Source organism: Nerophis lumbriciformis, linkage group LG17, assembly GCF_033978685.3.
Source record: "Nerophis lumbriciformis linkage group LG17, RoL_Nlum_v2.1, whole genome shotgun sequence".
Taxonomy (NCBI): domain Eukaryota; kingdom Metazoa; phylum Chordata; class Actinopteri; order Syngnathiformes; family Syngnathidae; genus Nerophis; species Nerophis lumbriciformis.
Genome location: NC_084564.2, coordinates 13,540,001 through 13,560,816, shown reverse-complemented (window position 1 = coordinate 13,560,816; position 20,816 = coordinate 13,540,001). Strand labels below are relative to the sequence as shown.

Here is a 20,816-nt window from a genome sequence, read left to right as displayed (position 1 = left end):
GAAAGGTACATACAGATTTTGGAGCAACATATGTTGCCATCCCAGCAAAGTTACCATGGACCCCCCTGCTTATTTCAGCAAGACAATGCCAAGCCACGTGTTACATCAACGTGGCTTCATAGTAAAAGAGTGCGGGTACTAGACTGGCCTGCCTGTAGTCCAGACCTGTCTCCCATTGAAAATGTGTGGCGCATTATGAAGCCTAAAATACCACAACGGAGACCCCCGGACTGTTGAACAACTTAAGCTGTACATCAAGCAAGAATGGGAAAGAATTCCACCTGAGAAGCTTAAAAAATGTGTCTCCTCAGTTCCCAAATGTTTACTGAGTGTTTTTAAAAGGAAAGGCCATGTAACGCAGTGGTGAACATGCCCTTTCCCAACTACTTTGGCATGTGTTGCAGCCATGAAATTCTAATTTAATTATTATTTGCCAAAAAAAAAAAAGTTTATGAGTTTGAACATCAAATATCTTGTCTTTGTAGTGCATTCAATTGAATATGGGTTGAAAAGGATTTGCAAATCATTGTATTCCGTTTATATTTACATCTAACACAATTTCCCAACTCATATGGAAACGGGGTTTGTACATCATTCAGTGCAGTTGTAGGAATAGACACCAGACTAAATGGAGCCCGCGTAACCCAGTTTGAGTATCCTTTGTTCTCAAGTATATTCTAGTTTAGCTCGTTTTGTATCTGGTGGCATCTTTATTCCTGGCCTAATTTACACCCTACAAATCAAACAACCTACAGGCTAACCCTGGGGTAATAAAATATTATGGGCTGTTAAACAGGGATTCCCATCTCTATCCTGGGTGTAATAGTCCATCTCCTCACACAATAAGAACCACAACCATAGCCATCTAAACATGATGGCTACCACAGCATAAATTAGCATACATTAGCAATAGGCTAACATCATACATTAGACTTAGACTTAGACACAATTTAATGATCAACAAGGGAAATTATTCTGATCCACAAGGGAAATTGTTATTAGCACTAAGATTGTCAAACAAAACAAACGCACTTTTATATCTTGTTCTTTTTATTGATTTGTGTGGTGTTGTTTCTTGTTTTAAAGCTTCAAGCAGCATGTTTTTAGCAAACCGGAAGTAGGAAGGTTTTTATTTTATTTATATTTTTTTTATTGAACAACAAACATACATTTATAATGCACACAAAAGTCAAGGCACTTTCAACATCAGCGAAACATGTCAAGGAAAGAAAACAAAAGCAAATGCAGATAGAGTATTAAATAATAAAACATTTAAAAAAAAAAAAAAAAAAAAAAAAGGGCTACCTAAATCAATTTAAATGTTTTAACAAATTTAAGGGATTTTGTACTCTTAATCATCGTCCAAGATTTGTTTGATGATTTTTAAACTATTAAGCCAATCATAAAATGTAGGCCTTACTTTCATAAAACGACATTTAAAGCCGAAAGTAAGAAGTTCTGGTTGGATCCAGGCCGGAAGTTAGATGACGTCACAGCCACAAAGGGCTGATTAGCCCTCTAAGTCACAACAGGTGTTATGATTAAAGCGAGCATTTTCCTCAATAATCAATCACCTAAATTAAACATTTTGTTAAACTTTTAAAGCTTAATTTTACCATGATTTTAAGCTATTTATGGATTACATTGACTATTCGGTGCTACAAATTGAAGTGAATGGAACCTGAAGCGCCGGACGCTTCATAAAGCAGCCGACAGGGGGCGTGAAAAGCATCACCGACCCATTGAATGACATCCAGCTGAGTGGGATGGAGCACGGTGCGGGTTAGTTCACCGACTGGCACCGGCAGCATACTCCGGACCCCCCAGGATTGACAGACCAGGCTTTACGCAGTGGTTCCTCCCCACGGGCTTTCTCTCCTCTCTTTCCCGGTACTCTTCTGGAGCTCCGCTGGGACATTGTCTGAAAAGCAGCCCCGGACGGTCGCTCAGCTCGGGTGGACGCCACCGGCGAAACGAGGCACCATGCCGGGCTCGGTGCCCATCACATGCCGACCACCTCCGCCAGGTCACAGGCACCACGCAGCTCAAGGCGCAGAAACAGCAGCGATGTCCGGCGCAGGTTCACTGGTGCTCCCCGCTGGCATCATCGACCCTTCTGTGCCAATTCGTGACATTAAAACCAAATTTCTCGTTCTCACTGGACTAATTCAAGCTGGAGAGGTTAGCAACCGAGATATAGTTGAAACTGTCCTTAATTTGGTAAGTCATCTTCTTTTTTTCATGCTTTTTATAAGTAAATGTGTGCTTTGTTGTGTTATTGCACAAACAATACACTCAATAATTTATATTAAATGTGCCAAGAGGGGTAGAGTGAATATTTAAACATAATTTGCAGTTCTGAGTGATGAAGGCAAATGATTACATAAAGATCATTTTCAACTTTCACAAAACTTTCTTTTTGCTGGCAAATTTAACAATTGTGCCAACTACTCTAATCTTCTCCCCTCTGGACACTTTTGTGACACAAAATTACGTGCACACAAAAACTGCTATTAAAACCTCAGACATTATACACTATATTTCCAAAAGTATTTGGCCACCTGCCTTGACTCACATATTTCCATTCCTAACCCATAGGGTTCAATATGATATCGGTCCACCTTTTGCAGCTATTAAAGCATACTTGCAAACCCTCCCGGATTTTCCGGGACACTCCCGAAATTCAGCGCCTCTCCCGAAAACCTCCCGGGACAAATTTTCTCCCGAAAATCTCCCGAATTTCAGGCGGACCTGAGTCCGTCTGAATTTCGGTGTAACCCACAATATAAACAGCGTACCTGCCCAATCACGTTATAACTGTAGAATGATCGAGGGCGAGTTCTTGGTTTCTTATGTAGGTTTATTGTTAGGCAGTTTCATTAACGTCCTCCCAGTGCGGTAACAACACACAACAACAGCAGTCACGTTTTTGTCTACCGTAAAGCAGTTCGTCTGCCATAAACAGTAATGTTGTGACACTCTTAAACAGGACAATACTGCCATCTAGTGCATTTGATGAAAGCACTTTTGTGCGTGCCACACAGCAATGCATCATCAGAGAGGGTGTTCAGCATGGTTGGAAAAATAGTGACAGAGAATAGAACAAGGATGGACAATTCAACCCTTAACTCAACAATGAGTAGATGAGTGTTATGTGTGTGTATATGTGTAAATAAATGAACACTGAAATTCAAGTATTTATTTTTTATGTGTGTATATATATATATATATATAAAATACTTGACTTGGTGAATTCTAGCTGTAAATATACTCCTCCCCTCTTAACCACGCCCCCAACCACACCCCCTGCCCCCCACCTCCCGAAATCGGAGGTCTCAAGGTTGGCAAGTATGTATTACAGCTTCAACTCTTCTGGGAAGGCCGTCCACAAGGTTGCGGAGTGTGTTTATAAGAATTTTCCACCATTCTTCCAAAAGCACATTGGTGAGGTCACACTGATGTTGGTCGAGATGGCCTGGCTCTCAGTCTCCGTTCTAAATCATCCCAAAAGTGTACTATCGGGTTCAGGTCAGGACTATGTGCAGGCCAGTCAAGTTCATCCACACCAGACTCTGTCATCCATGTATTTTATGGACCTTGCTTTGTGCACTGGTGCACAGTTCCACACTGGAAATCACTGAGCTCCTAAGAGCGGCCCATTCTTTTACAAATGTTTGTAGAAACAGTCTCCATGCCTAAGTGTTTGATTTTATACACCAAGTGATTAGGACACCTTATTCTGATCATCTGGATGGGTGGCCAAATACTTTTGGCAATAGTGTATATTTGATCTAGGGATGTCCCGATCCGATATTTGGATCGGATCGGCCGCCGATATTTGCCAAAAAATGCTTATCGGCAAGGCATGGGAAAATGCCGATCCAGAACCAGTTTAAAAAAAAAACTCCGGTCCGTGTTTTCCAACGCACCGATTTTAAATAATACATTCCACTTTTCTGCCGGTCCCTAATTTCCGTTCCGCATTTTCCAGCACACCTTCAACACATCCACAGGTCTGTGTCCTAACCGTTAATACGGCCATGTGAATTAAAAGTTACCGGTAAAAATGTCAGCTGTCTCTGCGCATATAGAAAATGACTATATCGTGATATTGGAGTATGCGTTATCACGCAGTTGCTTTTAGCTACAGGCTCTACTCGCTCTTTCCTGTCTGTCTTTCTCACAGACAACAAGCGCAGCTTCTACACACGTCACATACTGTCACGTCATACGTCACATACGTATACGCCCTCGCGAGAGGGAGCAGCATGGTTAACGTTAGCTGTGGTGCTAGCGCAGCCGTGCGAGTGGTTATACGAATGAAGGAAGAATTAATTAATTCCCCCAAAAAACAGCCGGGGGTCCATCGTCTGGCGGTGGGTTTGCTTCAAGTGGGAATATGTCGAACAGACAACCGTAATTTGTCAAGTGTGGAGCAAAAGTGTTGCTATAAAAAGTAGCATTACTGCTAATATGTAGCATCATTTGGAAAGTCACCTGCTAGAGAATGAACAGTGCTTACTCCGCATGTCAACATCTCCGTTCGGTGCCACACGTCCACACCATCAAAATGCCGAGGCAAACATTTCCAAATCAACACCGTATGAAAAAAATAGTGATTTTTTTTAGTTGTGATTTCCTTCTCTGGTTTAAATGTAACTTAGATAATGGGGTTCACTATGTAAAGCGCTTTGAGTCACTAGAGAAAAAGCGCTATATAAATATAATTCACTTCACTGCATGAAAGTTTAAAAGTATCATATTTTAATGCAGTTTGAAGAAGAATGTTTTAATGTAGACACATAGAATCATCATACTGCTGTGATTATATGCATCAAGTGTTCATGCAAGGCTAAGGCAAAATATCGAGATATATATCGTGTATCGCGATATGGCCTTAAAATATCGCGATATTAAAAAAAGGCCATATCACCCAGCCCTAGTTCAATGATGCCATTTCTGTTTGTCATGTATAATTTTGTCTATTTTGTGTTTATCCTTGAATAAACAGGTCAGTTTCTTGTTACCAACCATTGTGTATTATTCAAACTCACCTAATTCAGCTAGCTAGTTGTTATCAAGAGTACTAAAACCCTTTTCAACATGAATCTGACAACTAAGTAGGCTAAATAACTTTAATACATGCTCTGATAGGCCAGTATCGGCCAGTATCGGTATCGGATCGGAAGTGCAAAAACATCGGTATCGGATCGGAAGTGCAAAAACCTGGATTGAGACATCCCTAATTTGATCCCTCCTTCCCCTTAAATCTTTTAAAGTTCTTTACAATTGCTTGAAAATGACTAAATATTTAGTCCTTTCAAAGGCAGAAATATTTCGTTTTTACAAAAGTGTTAGTAAGGGAAAAGTAGATAAATTAGAAATACAAGGCTTTAAAAAAAATAAAAAATAAAGTCCGTAGGATTGCAACATTGCGTCAATGGCTTTCTAGAACAGCATTTTGTTACTTTTACGTAGGGCTGCGTATTGGCAAAGACTTCACGATACAATATAGCGATGTATTACAATACAGTGGTACCTCAAATTTACGAGTAATTTGAGATACAAGCTGTTTCCCGGCTTATTCCTATGCTTCAAATTGTGGGCATAATTTGAGTTAAGGACATTTTTGCCACCGGTTAATGTAGTTTTTGTACCATATGTTGTGCCGTTTGAGCAGTAGTGTGGTATATTGATACACATTGCTTAGTTTACAAAAGAACTAAACATACGTTTTGAATAGACCGTTGACGTGCTCATTTGAAATCCTGCCCACCAACCACCAGAACTGAGAAAGTTAGTGCGACGGAAAGGAATCGGGGAAACAAACCATTAAATATGTTTTCCCGATCAGAAGCTCGCTGCAGCACTGTCAAGTCCGCATCGCACAAGCCGCAGCCAGACTCTGCAGCATGCAGTCACACATGTCCAAACGACAAACATTTATCCATTAAAATATTGAGAAGCTGCAAGTGCCGTTTGCTATGTTTCAGTTTGTTCTGTCGAGGCCTGACTCAACAAATTGGATGGATGAGCATTACCTATGGTACACAAACATACCTGAACTAATCGCTTGTTGTCAACTGACTTCTCCGGTCTGGCACTTAAATACATCCGTATGAAACATAAACAGCAATGTTCTAGTTCCTTCTGTTAGATGACAGAGAAGCAGCCCATAGGGTACACCTACAGCAGTCTTTTCTTTCTTTTTTTTAGTTTATTTCGAACATGAACACACTTACAGTATAATACATCACACAATTTCATATGATTTCACTTAATATCATGTCCGAAAAGGAGTAGGAAGAAGCAAAGCTTATTTAATCCTACCCCTTTCCCACTTCAGAGCGTTTACAATTATATAGAATCATTTACTGACCTTTTTATATACCGTATTTTTCGGACTATAAGTCGCAGTTTTTTTCATAGTTTGGCCGGGCTCCAGTGCGATATATATATATGTTTTTTTTCCTTCTTTATTATGCATTTTCGGCAGGTGCGACTTATACTCCGGTGCGACTTATACTCCGAAAAATAAGGTAATAAAATAACATCTGTGAATTAGTATACACAAAAGTTTTGTAATATATAAATTAATTCAGTCATTATTAACATACTGAGATGAAGAATATCTTACTTTCAATAAGGTTGAAAGTATTTCTCATAATTCTTCTTCTTTGTACTTTGTAAGCACTAATATGGATCATATCAGTACAATGTTTAACTTCTTTACTTAATCCATTCCATAATTTAATTCCACATACAGATATGCTAAAGGTTGTAAGTGTTGTACGTGCATACAAATGTTTTAAATTATTTTGTCCTCTGTTATATTTCTCCTCTTTAGTTGAGAAGAATTGTTGTATATTCGTTAGTAGCAGGTTATAGTTTGCTTTGTACATCATTTTAGCTGTTTGCAATTTTACCAAATCACTGAACTTTAAAATTTTTGATCTTAGGGTTTGTATGTTCTCTATATCCAACATTATGTATTATTCTAACCTACTTTTTTGTAACACGATTAACGAATAAAAGCTGAACAATGATATTACATGATATCTTATAACTACAGTAGTTGTTTGCAGTACACGTTATTGTAATGTTTTTCAAACTATATTTCATATCTAAAAGTTTTTTGTTTTTTTTCCAAAAAGGTATATTACCATATTTTTGGGACCATAGGGTGCACCGGATTATAAGGCGCACTGCCAATTAGTGGGTCTATCAGGTCTATTTTTATAAAAAAAAGACGAAAAGATTATAAGGCACATTAAAGGGGTCATATTATGATTAGGGATGTCCGATAATGGCTTTTTGCCGATATCCGATATTCCGATATTGTCCAACTCTTTAATTACCGATACCGATATCAACCGATATATACAGTCGTGGAATTAACACATTATTATGCCTAATTTGGACAACCAGGTATGGTGAAGATAAGGTACTTTTAAAAAATAATAATAAAATAAGATAAATAAATTAAAAACATTTTCTTGAATAAAAAAGAAAGTAAAACAATATCAAAACAGTTACATAGAAACTAGTAATTAATGAAAATTAGTAAAATTAACTGTTAGAGGTTAGTACTATTAGTGGACCAGCAGCACGCACAATCATGTTTGCTTACGAACTGTATTCCTGCAGACTGTATTGATATATATTGATATATAATGTAGGAACCAGAAATATTAATAACAGAAAGAAACAACCCTTTTGTGTGAATGAGTGATGGAGGTTTTTTGGGTTAATGCACTAATTGTAAGTGTATCTTGTGTTTTTTATGTTGATTTAATTAAAAAAAAACAAAAAAACAATACCGATAATAAAAAAAAAGATATTATCGGACATTTCTAATTATGATTTTTTTTTTCTACATTTAAAACATTTCCTCGTGATCTACATAACATGTAATGGTGGTTTTGTGGTCAAAATGTTGCATAGATTGTTTTACAGACCATCTTAAGGTCGCTTTTAAACGTTTCTTCAGGATGCGCCGTTTTGAGGGCGCTCTTATTTACGTGGCTCCATTTCGACAGTGTCTTCTCCCCGCCATCTTTGTTGTACCGGTAGTTTTTAGTGCTTCCGTAGCGAGTCTACTGACAGAAATAAGTTAGAACTGTATGCTACTGTAATATTAGAAATGGCAACAGTGGAGAATGAATACCCCATAACAAGAGGATAGAGAAAAAAAAGGAGCTTATTGACTACGACGCGGGCTTCATTGGCGTGTGCAAATTTTCGGGACTTATGCAGATCCTAAATACACAACAGCAGGAACCAATACGTAGAAAGTTGGTTTTGCATAATGGGTAAACAAAACGCAGATAACATGTCTCTTAATAGGTGCCATTTTGGCGTCCTTACACACATATCATAATAATACCCGCATGTTGAAGCACAGCGCGTCTGACTACGATAGCTGTATTGCGCCCACAATCCATCAAACAGTGCGGATTTGAAGCTAACCAAAGTCATAAAAAAACATTTTGACAGATTTTTGAGAGCCTTCTATAATGTTCTATATCCTCAATGAAACATCAACGTTTTGGTGTTGCTTTTGTAACCTGTACTTGCCAGTCATTTATTGAACAGAGGCCGTCAACCACATGTATCCTATATGGGTGACTGCCATCTACTGGTCACACTTATCACCACACCATGTACCAAATAAAATTGCTTCAAGGTCGGTAAGCACAAGCAGAAATATTCTGTACATTATTATGAAGGGTTATAAAGCGCACTGTCGATTTTTGTAAAAATCAAAGGATTTTAATTGCGCCTTATCGTCCGAAAAATATGGTACATGTTAACATTGTGTTTTGGAGGGCCACGCACGGATTATATTTATTTCATTTCAATGGGTGTGGCTGATTTGAGATAATTCTTCTGATTTACGAACGCAATGTACTCGTAATTTGAGTTACCACTGTATATTGAGATATTCTACATAGTTTACTGATACATTTTAAATCCAATCCAATTTGTGTGTATATGTACTCTAGAAGACTGTAATAATTCATTGGACAAACTGAGTCATAAACAATATAATTCAAATGATCCATTTCTATTTACTGCAACATAAACTAGATCATGCTTCTTGCCATTGCCACTTAAATGTAAAAAAAAAAAAAAAAAAAAAAAGCCCCTACTTTAGCTCTCAACTTCTTGTGCCTTGTTCACCACTAAACTCACACAGCGAAGTTGCAGTACTGCCATACTTTGCAGAACTGAGGTGAAGAAGTTGTCTTTGAGTTACAATCGGTCCAAAACAGGGGTCACCAACACAGTGCCCGCGGGCACCAGGTCGCCCGTAAGGACCAGATGAGTCGCCCGCTGGCCTGTTCTAAAAATAGCTCAAATAGCAGCACTTACCAGTGAGCTGCCTCTATATTTTAAATTGTATTTATTTACTAGCAAGCTGGTCTCGCTTTGCTCGACATTTTTAATTCTAAGAGACAAAACTCAAATAGAATTTGAAAATCCAAGAAAATATTTTAAAGACTTGGTCTTCACTTGTTTAAATAAATTCATTTATTTTTTTTACTTTGCTTCCTATAACTTTCAGAAAGACAATTTTAGAGAGAAAATACAACCTTAAAAATGATTTCAGGATTTTTAAACACATATACCTTTTTACCTTTTAAATTCCTTCCTCTTCTTTCCTGACAATTTAAATCAATGTTCAAGTAAATTTATTTTTTTTATTGTAAAGAATAATAAATACATTTTGATTTAGTTCTTCATTTTAGCTTCTGTTTTTTCGACGAAGAATATTTGTGAAATATTTCTTCAAACTTATTATGATTAAAATTAAAAAAAAATATTCTGGCAAATCTAGAAAATCTGTAGAATCAAATATAAATCTTATTTCAAAGTCTTTTGAATTTATTTTAAAATTTTTGTTCTGGAAAATCTAGAACAAATAATGATTTGTCTTTGTTAGAAATATAGCTTGGTCCAATTTGTTATATATTCTAACAAAGTGCAGATTAGATTTTAACCTATTTAAAATATGTCATCAAAATTCTAAAATTAATATTAATCAGGAAAAATTACTAATGATGTTCCATAAATTATTTTTTTAATTTTTCAAAAAGATTCAAATTTTTTCGGTTGAATTTTGAATTTTAAAGAGTCAAAATTGAAGATAAACTATGTTTCAAAATGTAATTTTCATTTTTTTCGTGTTTTCTCCTCTTTTAAACCGTTCAATTAAGTGTTTTTTTCATCATTTATTCTCTACAAAAAACCTTCCGTAAAAGATAAATATAATTAATTATTAATAATAACATAGAATAAAGGTAAATTGAGCAAATTGGCTATTTCTGGCAATTTATTTAAGTGTGTATCAAACTGGTAGACCTTCGCATTAATCAGTACCCAAGAAGTAGCTCTTGGTTTCAAAAAGGTTGGTGACCCCTGGTCCAAAACATCATTGGAAAGAAATCAATATTATATCGTTACAAAAAGTATCATGATATACAGTACCTCGGGTTGCAACGGTAAACGGTATTAAAGATAACCGTGGTAAAACTCACGATTAGTATTATCATTTAAAAAACAATATTACCAAAATACTGTAATGGATAACTGCACTGTGATAAATTCATGGTCGAGTGGTGCCAGCTTTCTACATTCATTTCTAACATGAAAACAAGCGACAATATCAATCAATGTTTATTTTAACGTCTTTCCCATTTAAAAAAACTACATACCCCAATCTAAATGTATACAAATACATTAAAGCCTGAGCAACTAAGATAGTCAATTATAAAGACTGAACCTACAAGCTGTGCTCTCCTAGAACAGAGTGATTGTCTTATACTCGAAGGAAAACGAGACAAAGGTGTCTTTACGATGATTTTAAGGGTTCGTTGAACAGAGTAGGACACCACAACACCTGCCAGAAAAAAACTATAATAGTAGAGTATATACTATTTGTTACACACTTTTCATTGAAATAAATCTTAAAGTGCTACAGTACAAACCAATATTTAAAACAATAAACGCTTAACCATTAAAACGGATAAATTACTAGGACTAAAACACTATTAGTGAAGCATAAGAAACACAAAACATGCAAAATAGTGGGTTTTCTATCATATAAATTAATTTTAGTTATTACAAAAAAATGAGGACAAAATATTTTTAGCGCATATATACTTTTTGAGCACATTCAATAATACCGCGATAATAATAACATGATCATTTTGGTCACAATAACCGGGACATTACATTTTCATACCGTTATATCCCTAATAGTGCCATATTGATATTTTTCCCCACTCCTTCTTTTACGCTGTATTGTGTGGCAAAGTTCTCTTCTGCTTCTAAAGGATTAACAGACTACAAAGCCGAACAAAGCAAACTGTAATGTTTTACTGTATTGACATAACCTTTTAATGGTAGCACTTATTTGCTCTGGAATTGTACAGTCATAACTTTGTGCTCCCTTGCAAATTGAAGTCTTTGCTCCATCGATTCATGAGTGGTTTTCACAAGGCTTCACCAATCCCTTGATGTTTTTTGGAAATATTTAGTGTCGCTATCAAACAGTCGTCACTTTTTATACTGTTGATTGTTTTCGCCAATCGATTTTCACTTCTAACCTTCTTCTTTTAATGATGTGTTGGAAAATCCTTTTACTTGGTTATCTGAACTCGTCCGAGGCGCAGTATGGACGTTTCAAGATAACATTCTCAGGCTTAAAGTACCTGTAGAGTGGAAAAACAAGTTGACTTTATATGCTCATTTGTGTTTCGTTGTATCCATGAAACCATATCCAATTGTATTTAAAATCCGCAAAGTATGTAAACATACCGTCCAAACATCACAAAATGCCACAAATTCAGTCAGCTATTTTGAATATTGCGCTTCGAATATCTTTGGCAATTTCCGTAAATTTTAAGTCAGTGCAATACTGTTTCTGCACCCTGACCATGTTTTTAGATCAGTCATACTGGAAATACGCAAACATTGGAAAGATATGTGTTGTCTATTATTTACAATCCTTATGTAAGAGAAGAACACATATGTTTGGCTTTTGTGATCCATTCAAAATCGTAAAAAAATAGCTAACATCTAAGTCAACAGATCGAAAACATCTGGAAACGGCCAACAATACTCCATTTACATGTCGTGACCTGAACATTTTAAAAATATGAGAGCTATTGTTATTATAAGCGCCAACGAAGACGGACCATTTTAGCGGCACATTGATAGCAGTGAGCTAACGCTAGCTTACGCTGCTATTGTTTACACACTAAGCCGGCGGCTGCTTATGCTTTGTCACAAACTTGCTAAAAGTAAATTCTAGATTATAATTTATGCATCTCTGTGGCGAAGGACCGAAAGGCTGGTCGACTTTGACATCCCCCGAGATGGCAAAAAAAGACACAAAAGATGCTAGTTGCGGCACCTTTTTTTAACCCTTCGTGAGGATTGCGATTTAATCTTTATCTAAACGGAATTACGTGAGCGTTTTTGTTTTATTAAGTTAAAGTTAAAGTACCAATGATTGTCACACACACACTAGGTGTGGCGAAATTATTCTCTGCATTTGACCCATCACCCTTGATCACCCCCTGGGAGGTGAGGGGAGCAGTGAGCAGCAGCGGTGTAGTTTGTATGTTTAGCACCTAGCAATGCTGCTGTATCCTTTTAGCACTCGGCTAAAAAAACTTACCGCTCATCCTCTTTTTGTTCAGGCTCAAAATGCTAATGTTCTGGATCATCATTTGTCTAAAAGTAATTGTTGTTGGCTCTCACAAAGTCTGCTTGATTAGTATTGTTGTTGATGGGGACGGGCTCTGTGGTTCCTCTCGCTTCGTCACGGATCACGTGAATGACTTCCTCATTAACTGTCAAAATGGCTCGGGAATCTCTGTGAGATTGATACTATTTTGGTCATATCTACTGTACTATTTCACAAACTTTGGAAGTCTTTTGTGTCATAAATCAGATGTATATGATAATAGCTTCAATATAGAGGCAAGTTGTTTATCCACTCCACTGGTACTTTATTGTTGCTTAGAGTGATCCAATAGAACACATTTGAATCGGACGTTTTTAAATGTCTGTTTTGAGCATACAGTATTTCTTTATCTTGTATGCACACCTTAGATATGTTTTTTTTTCTTCTTCTTTTTTTTTTTACATTATCCTTTTTTGTCAGCAATGGATTGTCAAGATGAAAGATTCTGAATGCATCTGTCAGGCTCTCATCTGGTTTTCGAATTTTTCAATCTGCTTGCTTTTGCTCCACTGTGTACATCAAAGTTGTCTCTCGCTCCTCATCTTCCTTCTGCATGTTTGCCTTCCAACGTAATCCCGTTAGGTGTAATTCATAAAGCCACAAGGCTTTAATGGCGTGTTCAATTAACAAGGGCTTGTTAGCTCTTTGACACGGTTGACTACACAAGGGTAGCATGCCTATAATTTCTATTCACTCCACCAAATGAAAAAGCATTCTGTATTCTATATTACATCACAACGGCGCGTAAGTAATACTTGCTATTGTAAACAGCGCAGTAGAGCAAGATGAAAATTAAACATGCGGTAAAATTATATCCTCCCTGCATGCTAAATTCAGGTTATTTTTGAAGTTGAAAGTAAGTCTGAACATCATAAAAGATCCCTAACCGTATCTCATGGGGTCCAATTTGGCAAGTATTAGATGGCTGTTTTCTGCCCTTTTCCCTTAGAACACCTAGAAAAGATCCAAGTTTGAATATTTTTTAGTTTTTTTTGTAAAAAGGTGTTTTAATGTTGTGGCTTTGAATCCAAATATAGTCTTTAATGTTCTTTGAGTGGGAATTCCAATCTTTTGTGCACAGATAATACGTTGGGGCACTTAAGGCTCCAAATTACAAGCATTAGAGAGGCTCATCTAGTTATGACTCAATGATGGATTGGTGATTTTTCTACAACATCATGTCAACTCAAAACTATGTTCTTCTTTGTGGCCTTATTTATTGCTTAGAAAATACTCCTAAGTAGTAAACATGACCTTTTTGTAAAATGCATATACAGTATGTTCATACCGTATTTTTCGGACTATAAGTCGCAGTTTTTTTCATAGTTTGGGGTGCGACTTATTCAGGAGCGACTTATGTGTGAAATTAACATATTACCGTAAAATATCAAATAATATTTAGCTCATTCACGTAAGAGACTTGACGTATAAGATTTCATGGGATTTAGCGATTAGGAGTGACAGATTGTTTGGTAAACGTATAGCATGTTCTATATGTTATAGTTATTTGAATGACTCTTACCATATGTTACGTTAACATACCAGGCACATTCTCAGTTGGTTATTTATGCGTCATATAACGTACACTTATTCAGCCTGTTGTTCACTATTTTTTAATTTATTTTAAATTGCCTTTCAAATGTCTATTCTTGGTGTTGGGTTTTATCAAATAAATTTCCCCCAAAAATGCGACTTATACTCCAGTGCGACTTATATATGTTTTTTTCCTTCTTTATTATGCATTTTCGGCCGGTGCGACTTATACTCCGGAGCGATTTATACTCCGAAAAATACGGTATGTGTTAATTTGAGTTTCACAGGCTGAATGCAGGTTTGCACCTCTTGTGCTAATTAAAGGGCACTAGCATAAATCATTCTCGTATAGATAGCGTGTGGTGACAGCTCTAATTAAGGCAGTAATCTTACTGCAGGTTCTCTCTAATGTCATCCGGCATCATGTTTATATACAGTGGTGTTGAGTTGCAATGTGTTTGTGGAGCTTCCCCACCCTTAATGAACAACAGTTCCCTGGCGCCGGAAGCACTCATGCACCCTTGGACTATGACACCTACATGCACCATGGTTGGTTGTAGGCAAGACACAATTATATTGATGCTCACTTGTGTTGCCAGCTCTTTACACAAAAATAATGCTTTGTTGATATATAGTTGCTTGTAAAGTTGTACTGCTATACTGTACAAATTATACACTGACTACTTTATTGTATATCAATATGTGGTGTTCTTTGATCTGATCTAGTTACACTGCCCAAAAATGGTTGCTGCTTTTGTCAACGACTGTCGTGGACACTGACAACACACAACCTCATTACTTACTACCTCCTTACAGGGAACCCACAAACCCAATATTCAAACAGTTAAATTTATTAAAATTTCATGAACTGGCAGAGTATAATATCCTAAAAATCATGTACAAAGTACATGTAACAATTCTACCAAACAACATTCAAAACAGATTTGCAAAAAGAGAAAATAAATATCATCTGAAAGGAACCGATATCTTTAATTAATCTAGATTTAGAAAAGTGATAATGGAAATAAGTATTTAAATCAGAGGTGTTTGTTTATGGAAACAATCTTGACAGTGAAATAAAACTATGTAAATATCTTTCTGCATTAAAAAAAAGTTAAAATTATGGGATATGACAGAGTCAGATGACTGCCGATTTTGTTGTCAGGAGTCTGAATCCACCCTACATTTGTTTTGGTATTGTCATATTGTGTCTTTGTTTTGGGTGGAAGTTGAAAAAATGTGTTTAAGGATTGGTTTGTTTATGAAGCTTGATGTGGTTTCTGTTATTTTGGGAGAGTTCATTGACAATCATCATTTAATCAATTTAATTATAGTATTTGGTAAAAGGTTTATTTTTAAGGCCAAAAACAGATATTCACTTAGTATTACTTTCTTTAAAACATTTATTCAGTATTTTTTAACTTTAGAAAGTTACATGGTTGAAAACGATAATGATGCCAAAAAACATTTAAAAAAAGATGGGAAGTCCTCAAATGCTTATGTTGAAAGTGTAATTATGTTTATAGATTATATGCTATCTGTTGTTGTGTTCCCTAATTAGAGTGACCTGGACATAACCTGGACTGTACATAAATGTTTTTTTTTGAAAATGTAATTTTGTTTATATATTATACGCAATCTGTTGTGTTCCCTAATTTTTTTTCCGGTGTACATGAATGAAGGTGTGGTCTGGACCTGGTTTTAAAAGCCCTTTTAAACAAATCTAATTTCATTTACAACCTGGTCTGGTGAAGATAGGGTCCTTTTTAATAAAAAATAAGATAAACATTTTCTTGGATAAAAAAAGAAAGTAAAACAATATAAAAATAATTACATAAAAAATAGTAATTAATGAAAATGTCAGTGGACCAGCAGCACATACAATCATGTGTGCTTCAGGGACTGTGTCCCTTGCAGACGTGTTGTCCATGTTGTGGGATTCAGAATATTGGTAGCAGAAAGAAACAACCCCTTTTGTGTGAGTGGGTGTGAATGAGTGTGAATGGGGGAGGGAGGTTTTTTTTGGGTTGATGCACTAGTTGAAGGTGTATCTTGTGTTTTTTCTATGTTGATTTTAATTTAAAAAAATAAAATAAAAAATAAAAAAATCATGACGATGAAAAGATATGACTGTGAATAATTATTTTATTAATTATTGGTTAATTGTTGTAAAATGAAAATATGGCTTTGTAGTCGCCAACATTGAAAGTCAGTTGTTGTATTTGTGAAAATAGTGGGCAAATTATATCCATTTTTAACTTATTTGTGCTCCTTTTCATTCACATTTTACTTTGTTGATTGATTCATTTTCATTTAATTCCTTTGTTTGACTTTTTTTAATGAATTAAATTAGGGCTGGGCGATATATCGATACACGCGATATATCGCGGGTTCGTCTCTGTGCGATATAGAAAATGACTATATCGGGATATCGAGTATACGTTCTCACGCAGTTGCTTTTAGCTGCGGGCATTACAATACAGGCTCTCCTCGCACTTTCCTGTCTGTCCTTCTCACAGACAGACAAGCGCACCTTCTAACACACGTCACATACTGTCAAGACATACGTCACATACGTATATGCCCTCCCCGAGCAGTGTGGTAGCAGCATGGCCAACGTTAGCTGTGATGCTAGCGGTAATACTAGAGAAAGAAGGTGCGAATCTGGTAACAAATGAAGGAAGAATTAATTCCCAAGAAAAACAGCAGGGGGTCCATCGTCTGGCGGTGGTTTGGCTTCTAGTGGGAAGATGTCGAACAGACAACCGTAATTTGTCAAGTGTGGGGCAAAAGCGTTGCTATAAAAAGTAGCATTACTGCTGTAACAAACAGTTCAGGTTGTCCCAAGTTACCTGAGTGTGTTCGGTAAGGAGGAGGAGTTTTGTCCCTCCATAGTTGTTGCCGTAGGACTGTGACGTAGGGTGTGTGTGGTTGTGGAAGGAGGTGTGTGATGTTGGCATTAAAGAAGCGGTGGCTACCGAACCTGCTCTAATGTCTCCCGTTTACTATTTTATTAGATAAGTACACTGTATAGGCGAACCCAGGACACTCTGCTACACTGCTAATATGTAGCATCATTTGAAAAGTCACCCGCTAGACAATGAAGAGGGCTTACTCCGCACGTCAATATCTCCGTTTGGTGCCACATATCCACACCATCAAAATGCCGAGGCAAACATTTCCGGATCAACACCGTATGGAAAAAAATAGTGATTTTTTTTTTAGTTGTGATTTCCTTCTCTGCATGAAAGTTTAAAAGTAGCATATATTAATGCAGTATGAAGAAGAATGTTTTAATGTAGACACATAGAATCATCATACTGCTGTGATTATATGCATCAAGTGTTCATTCAAGGCTAAGGCAAAAATATCGAGATATATATCGTGTATCGCAATATGGCCTTAAAATATCGCGATATTAAAAAAAGGCAATATCGCCCAGCCCTAAATTAAATATATAAATGACCTGAACTGAATAGCGTTGGCTGCAAGCTGGGAGGTAGTCAGGGTCAGAAGTCCAATTGGTACAAGTTCCCTGTCACCTCCTTGCCCACCTCCAGCTATAGGACAAAAGGTTCATTTTTGTCCGTTAAGGTTCATTCCATACTAGCATAGCCTATTATATACTGTAGGTCCCCTGGGAAGCTGCTTTTACAGTTCTGACAGATGGAAAGGTACATGTATGATTCCGTGCTGTGGAGGTGCTGTAAGAGCAGCACCGCCCCGTTAATGAGCCCCTATACACTGTAATACAGCTGCTGTGCAAGTACCCATTGGCATTAAATGCTTGTCATTTCACCACAGCACACGTACATTTGGTGGGACGGGCTCATCTAGCTAGTGGTAGGTCTGAAGTGTCATCTTTGTCTATGACGGAGAAGGTTTTTTCCTTCGTGACATCTTGAAATAAACAACTTCTAAAGTGTCTAAGTGCATCTCCTATATAGGAAGTAAACAGAGGTTATAGATTTCTCTCACATTGGTGCTCATAAACATGCTCTAGGAAGGAACACCTATTACTATTATAACATCATAAAAAGTCACTTTTGCATTAGGGCTGCAACTAACGACTATTTTGATAGATGTTTTAGCGATTAGTCGACTAATGGGATTATGAAGCATACACCTAATGAGTGGCTCTAATACAGTGTTTTTCAACCACTGTGCCGTGAGATGCAGTCTGATGTGCCGTGGGAGATTATCTAATTTCAGCTATTTGGGTTCAAAATATTTTTTGCAAACCAGTAATTATAGTCTGCAAATTATGTGTTGAGTGTCGTGCTGTCTAGAGCTCGGCAGAGTAACCGTTTAATACTCTTCGATATCAGAAGGTGGCAGCCGGTAGCTAATTGCTTTGTAGATGTCGGAAACAGCGCGAGGCAGCGTGCAGGTAAAAAGGTATCTAATGCTTTAACCAAAAAATAAACAAAGGTGAGTGCCCCTAAGAAAAGGCATTGAAGTTTAGGGAAGGCTATGCAGAACGGAACTGAACTGGCTACTAAGTAAACAAAAACAGGATGCTGGACGACAGCAAAGACTTACTGTGGCGCAAAGATGGCGTCCACAATGTACATCCGAACATGACACGACAATCAACAATGTCCTCACAAAGAAGGATAAAAACAACTGAAATATTCTTGATTGCTAAAACAAAGTAGATGCGGAAAATATCGCTCAAAGGAAGACATGAAACTGCTACAGGAAAATACCAAAAAAAGAGAAAAAGCCACCAAAATAGAAGTGCTAGACAAGAACTAAAACACTACACACAGGAAAACGGCAAAAAACTCAAAATAAGTCATGGTGTGATGTGACAGTACACCTACTTTGAGACAAGAGCTATAGTGATGCATGCTTGGTTATGGTTTAAAGTAATATGCAACAATTGCGACAACGACTTTTTACTGTCAACGGAGTTTTATTTTTTAATGATTTCTGCTGGTGGTGAGCCTCCTGGATATTTTCAACGTAAAAAATGTGCCTTGGCTCAAAAAAGGTTGGAAAAGCACTGCTCTAATATATAGCCATCGCCTTGTGAATGTAGCTCGAGATATTTTTAGGCTTGTGTTTTTTATCAATAATATCACTCAAAAATATGTATTTATACTGTAATTGTGCAGCTCATCAGGCTGTTGCAAAAAAAATAACTATATAACTTTTGGCCATTTAAAAAAAAAGCAAGGCCATGTAAAGTGATGCTCTTTTTAAAAAATTGTAAACAAAGAGCAGTCAAAATAGCAGCAATAACAACGAAACACCACCAAAGCTAACTAGCGTCCTCAAAAAGAAAATAGCTTTTGTGATGATGAAGTGTATATATACAAAGTTTTAGGAAGCGGTCTTTGACTAAAATTATATTTAAAAGCTATTTTTCACACATCTTCTTCTCTCTGTTGTTGGCATACCTTAGTAAAAGCATGTTAGCTGGCTATCTTACCAAAGAGAATCGGAGACCGCATTCTCCAGATGTTCCACATGCTTCCGCTTCGAATGCTCCCACGTCAGACATACTGCCATGCAAAGCAATGTCTGCTTTACAAATTGAGCACTGGCTGTGTCGCAATGGTGGCAGTCATTCTTTACTTCCTGCTGCTCGTCTCGCAAACGCATATTGCGTGACGTGCTCAAAAGTCATGGAGCTGCAACAATGCGTTAAGGCTAATTGTTGCAATGTATCGTTAATTTTCTAGCATCCATCATCAAACAACTCCTCCTTAACCACGAGTCAATGATCATCATCGCTCGCCTGCGATGAGAAGCTGACAAGCCAAATACTAAAGTCTGTGAACATTGCCCAAAGTACGGATTTTGTGTTGATTTATTGGGAATACAAAACTAAACATTGACTTGTGCAAAGGTAGTAATATATGATAAAACAAGGCGACAGCTAAAGGACTTCCCCGTTTAACCTCTTCTTTTATCACACAGGAAAAAAAACGCCAGGTGAACGGCTGATTTTACTACTTCCGGCGCTGACATAAGACAACAATGTGACTCGCGTCCCATATGCATACTTGCCAACCTTGAGACCTCCGATTTCGGGAGGTGGTTGGGGGCGTAGCTAAGAGGGGAGGAGTATATTTACAGCTAGAATTCACCAGGTCAAGTATTTCATATATATATATATATATATATGTATATGTGTGTATATATATATATATATATATATATATATATATATATATATATATATATATATATATGTATATGTATATATATATGTATATGTATATATATATGTATATGTATATATGTATATGTATATGTATATATATATATATATATGTATATATATATGTATATGAAATACTTGAATTTCTGAATTTCAATCTCTGAAGACAGTGTAAAAATCTGTGTTAAAGGTGTACAAAGACTGTTTGTATAATAAGCATGTTATTGTTTACAAATGAGTGTTAAGAGTTCAGTACTAAAAAAAAAAAAAGAATGTGGCTTAAGTACAGTTTTTTAATTGAGCTGCTGCATCTTTTGGTTGGGTTGTTTATTTATTTTGAGTAACTTCTACATT

The 20,816-nt window shown here is 36.7% G+C and overlaps 1 protein-coding gene across 2 annotated transcripts in view; it reads left to right on the top strand.

Annotated features, from left to right (window-relative positions):
* The first annotated feature begins 1,597 nt into the window (after positions 1–1,597).
* LOC133614516 (neurobeachin-like) overlaps positions 1,598–20,816 on the top strand; it is a 726,573-nt gene continuing 707,354 nt past the window's right edge. For both annotated transcript variants that reach the window (XM_061972518.1, XM_061972517.1), the window contains exon 1: positions 1,598–2,220. In XM_061972518.1, coding sequence (XP_061828502.1) covers positions 1,984–2,220 — 237 coding nt within the window. In that variant the 5' untranslated portion in view covers positions 1,598–1,983. The remainder of the gene's footprint in view (positions 2,221–20,816) is intronic.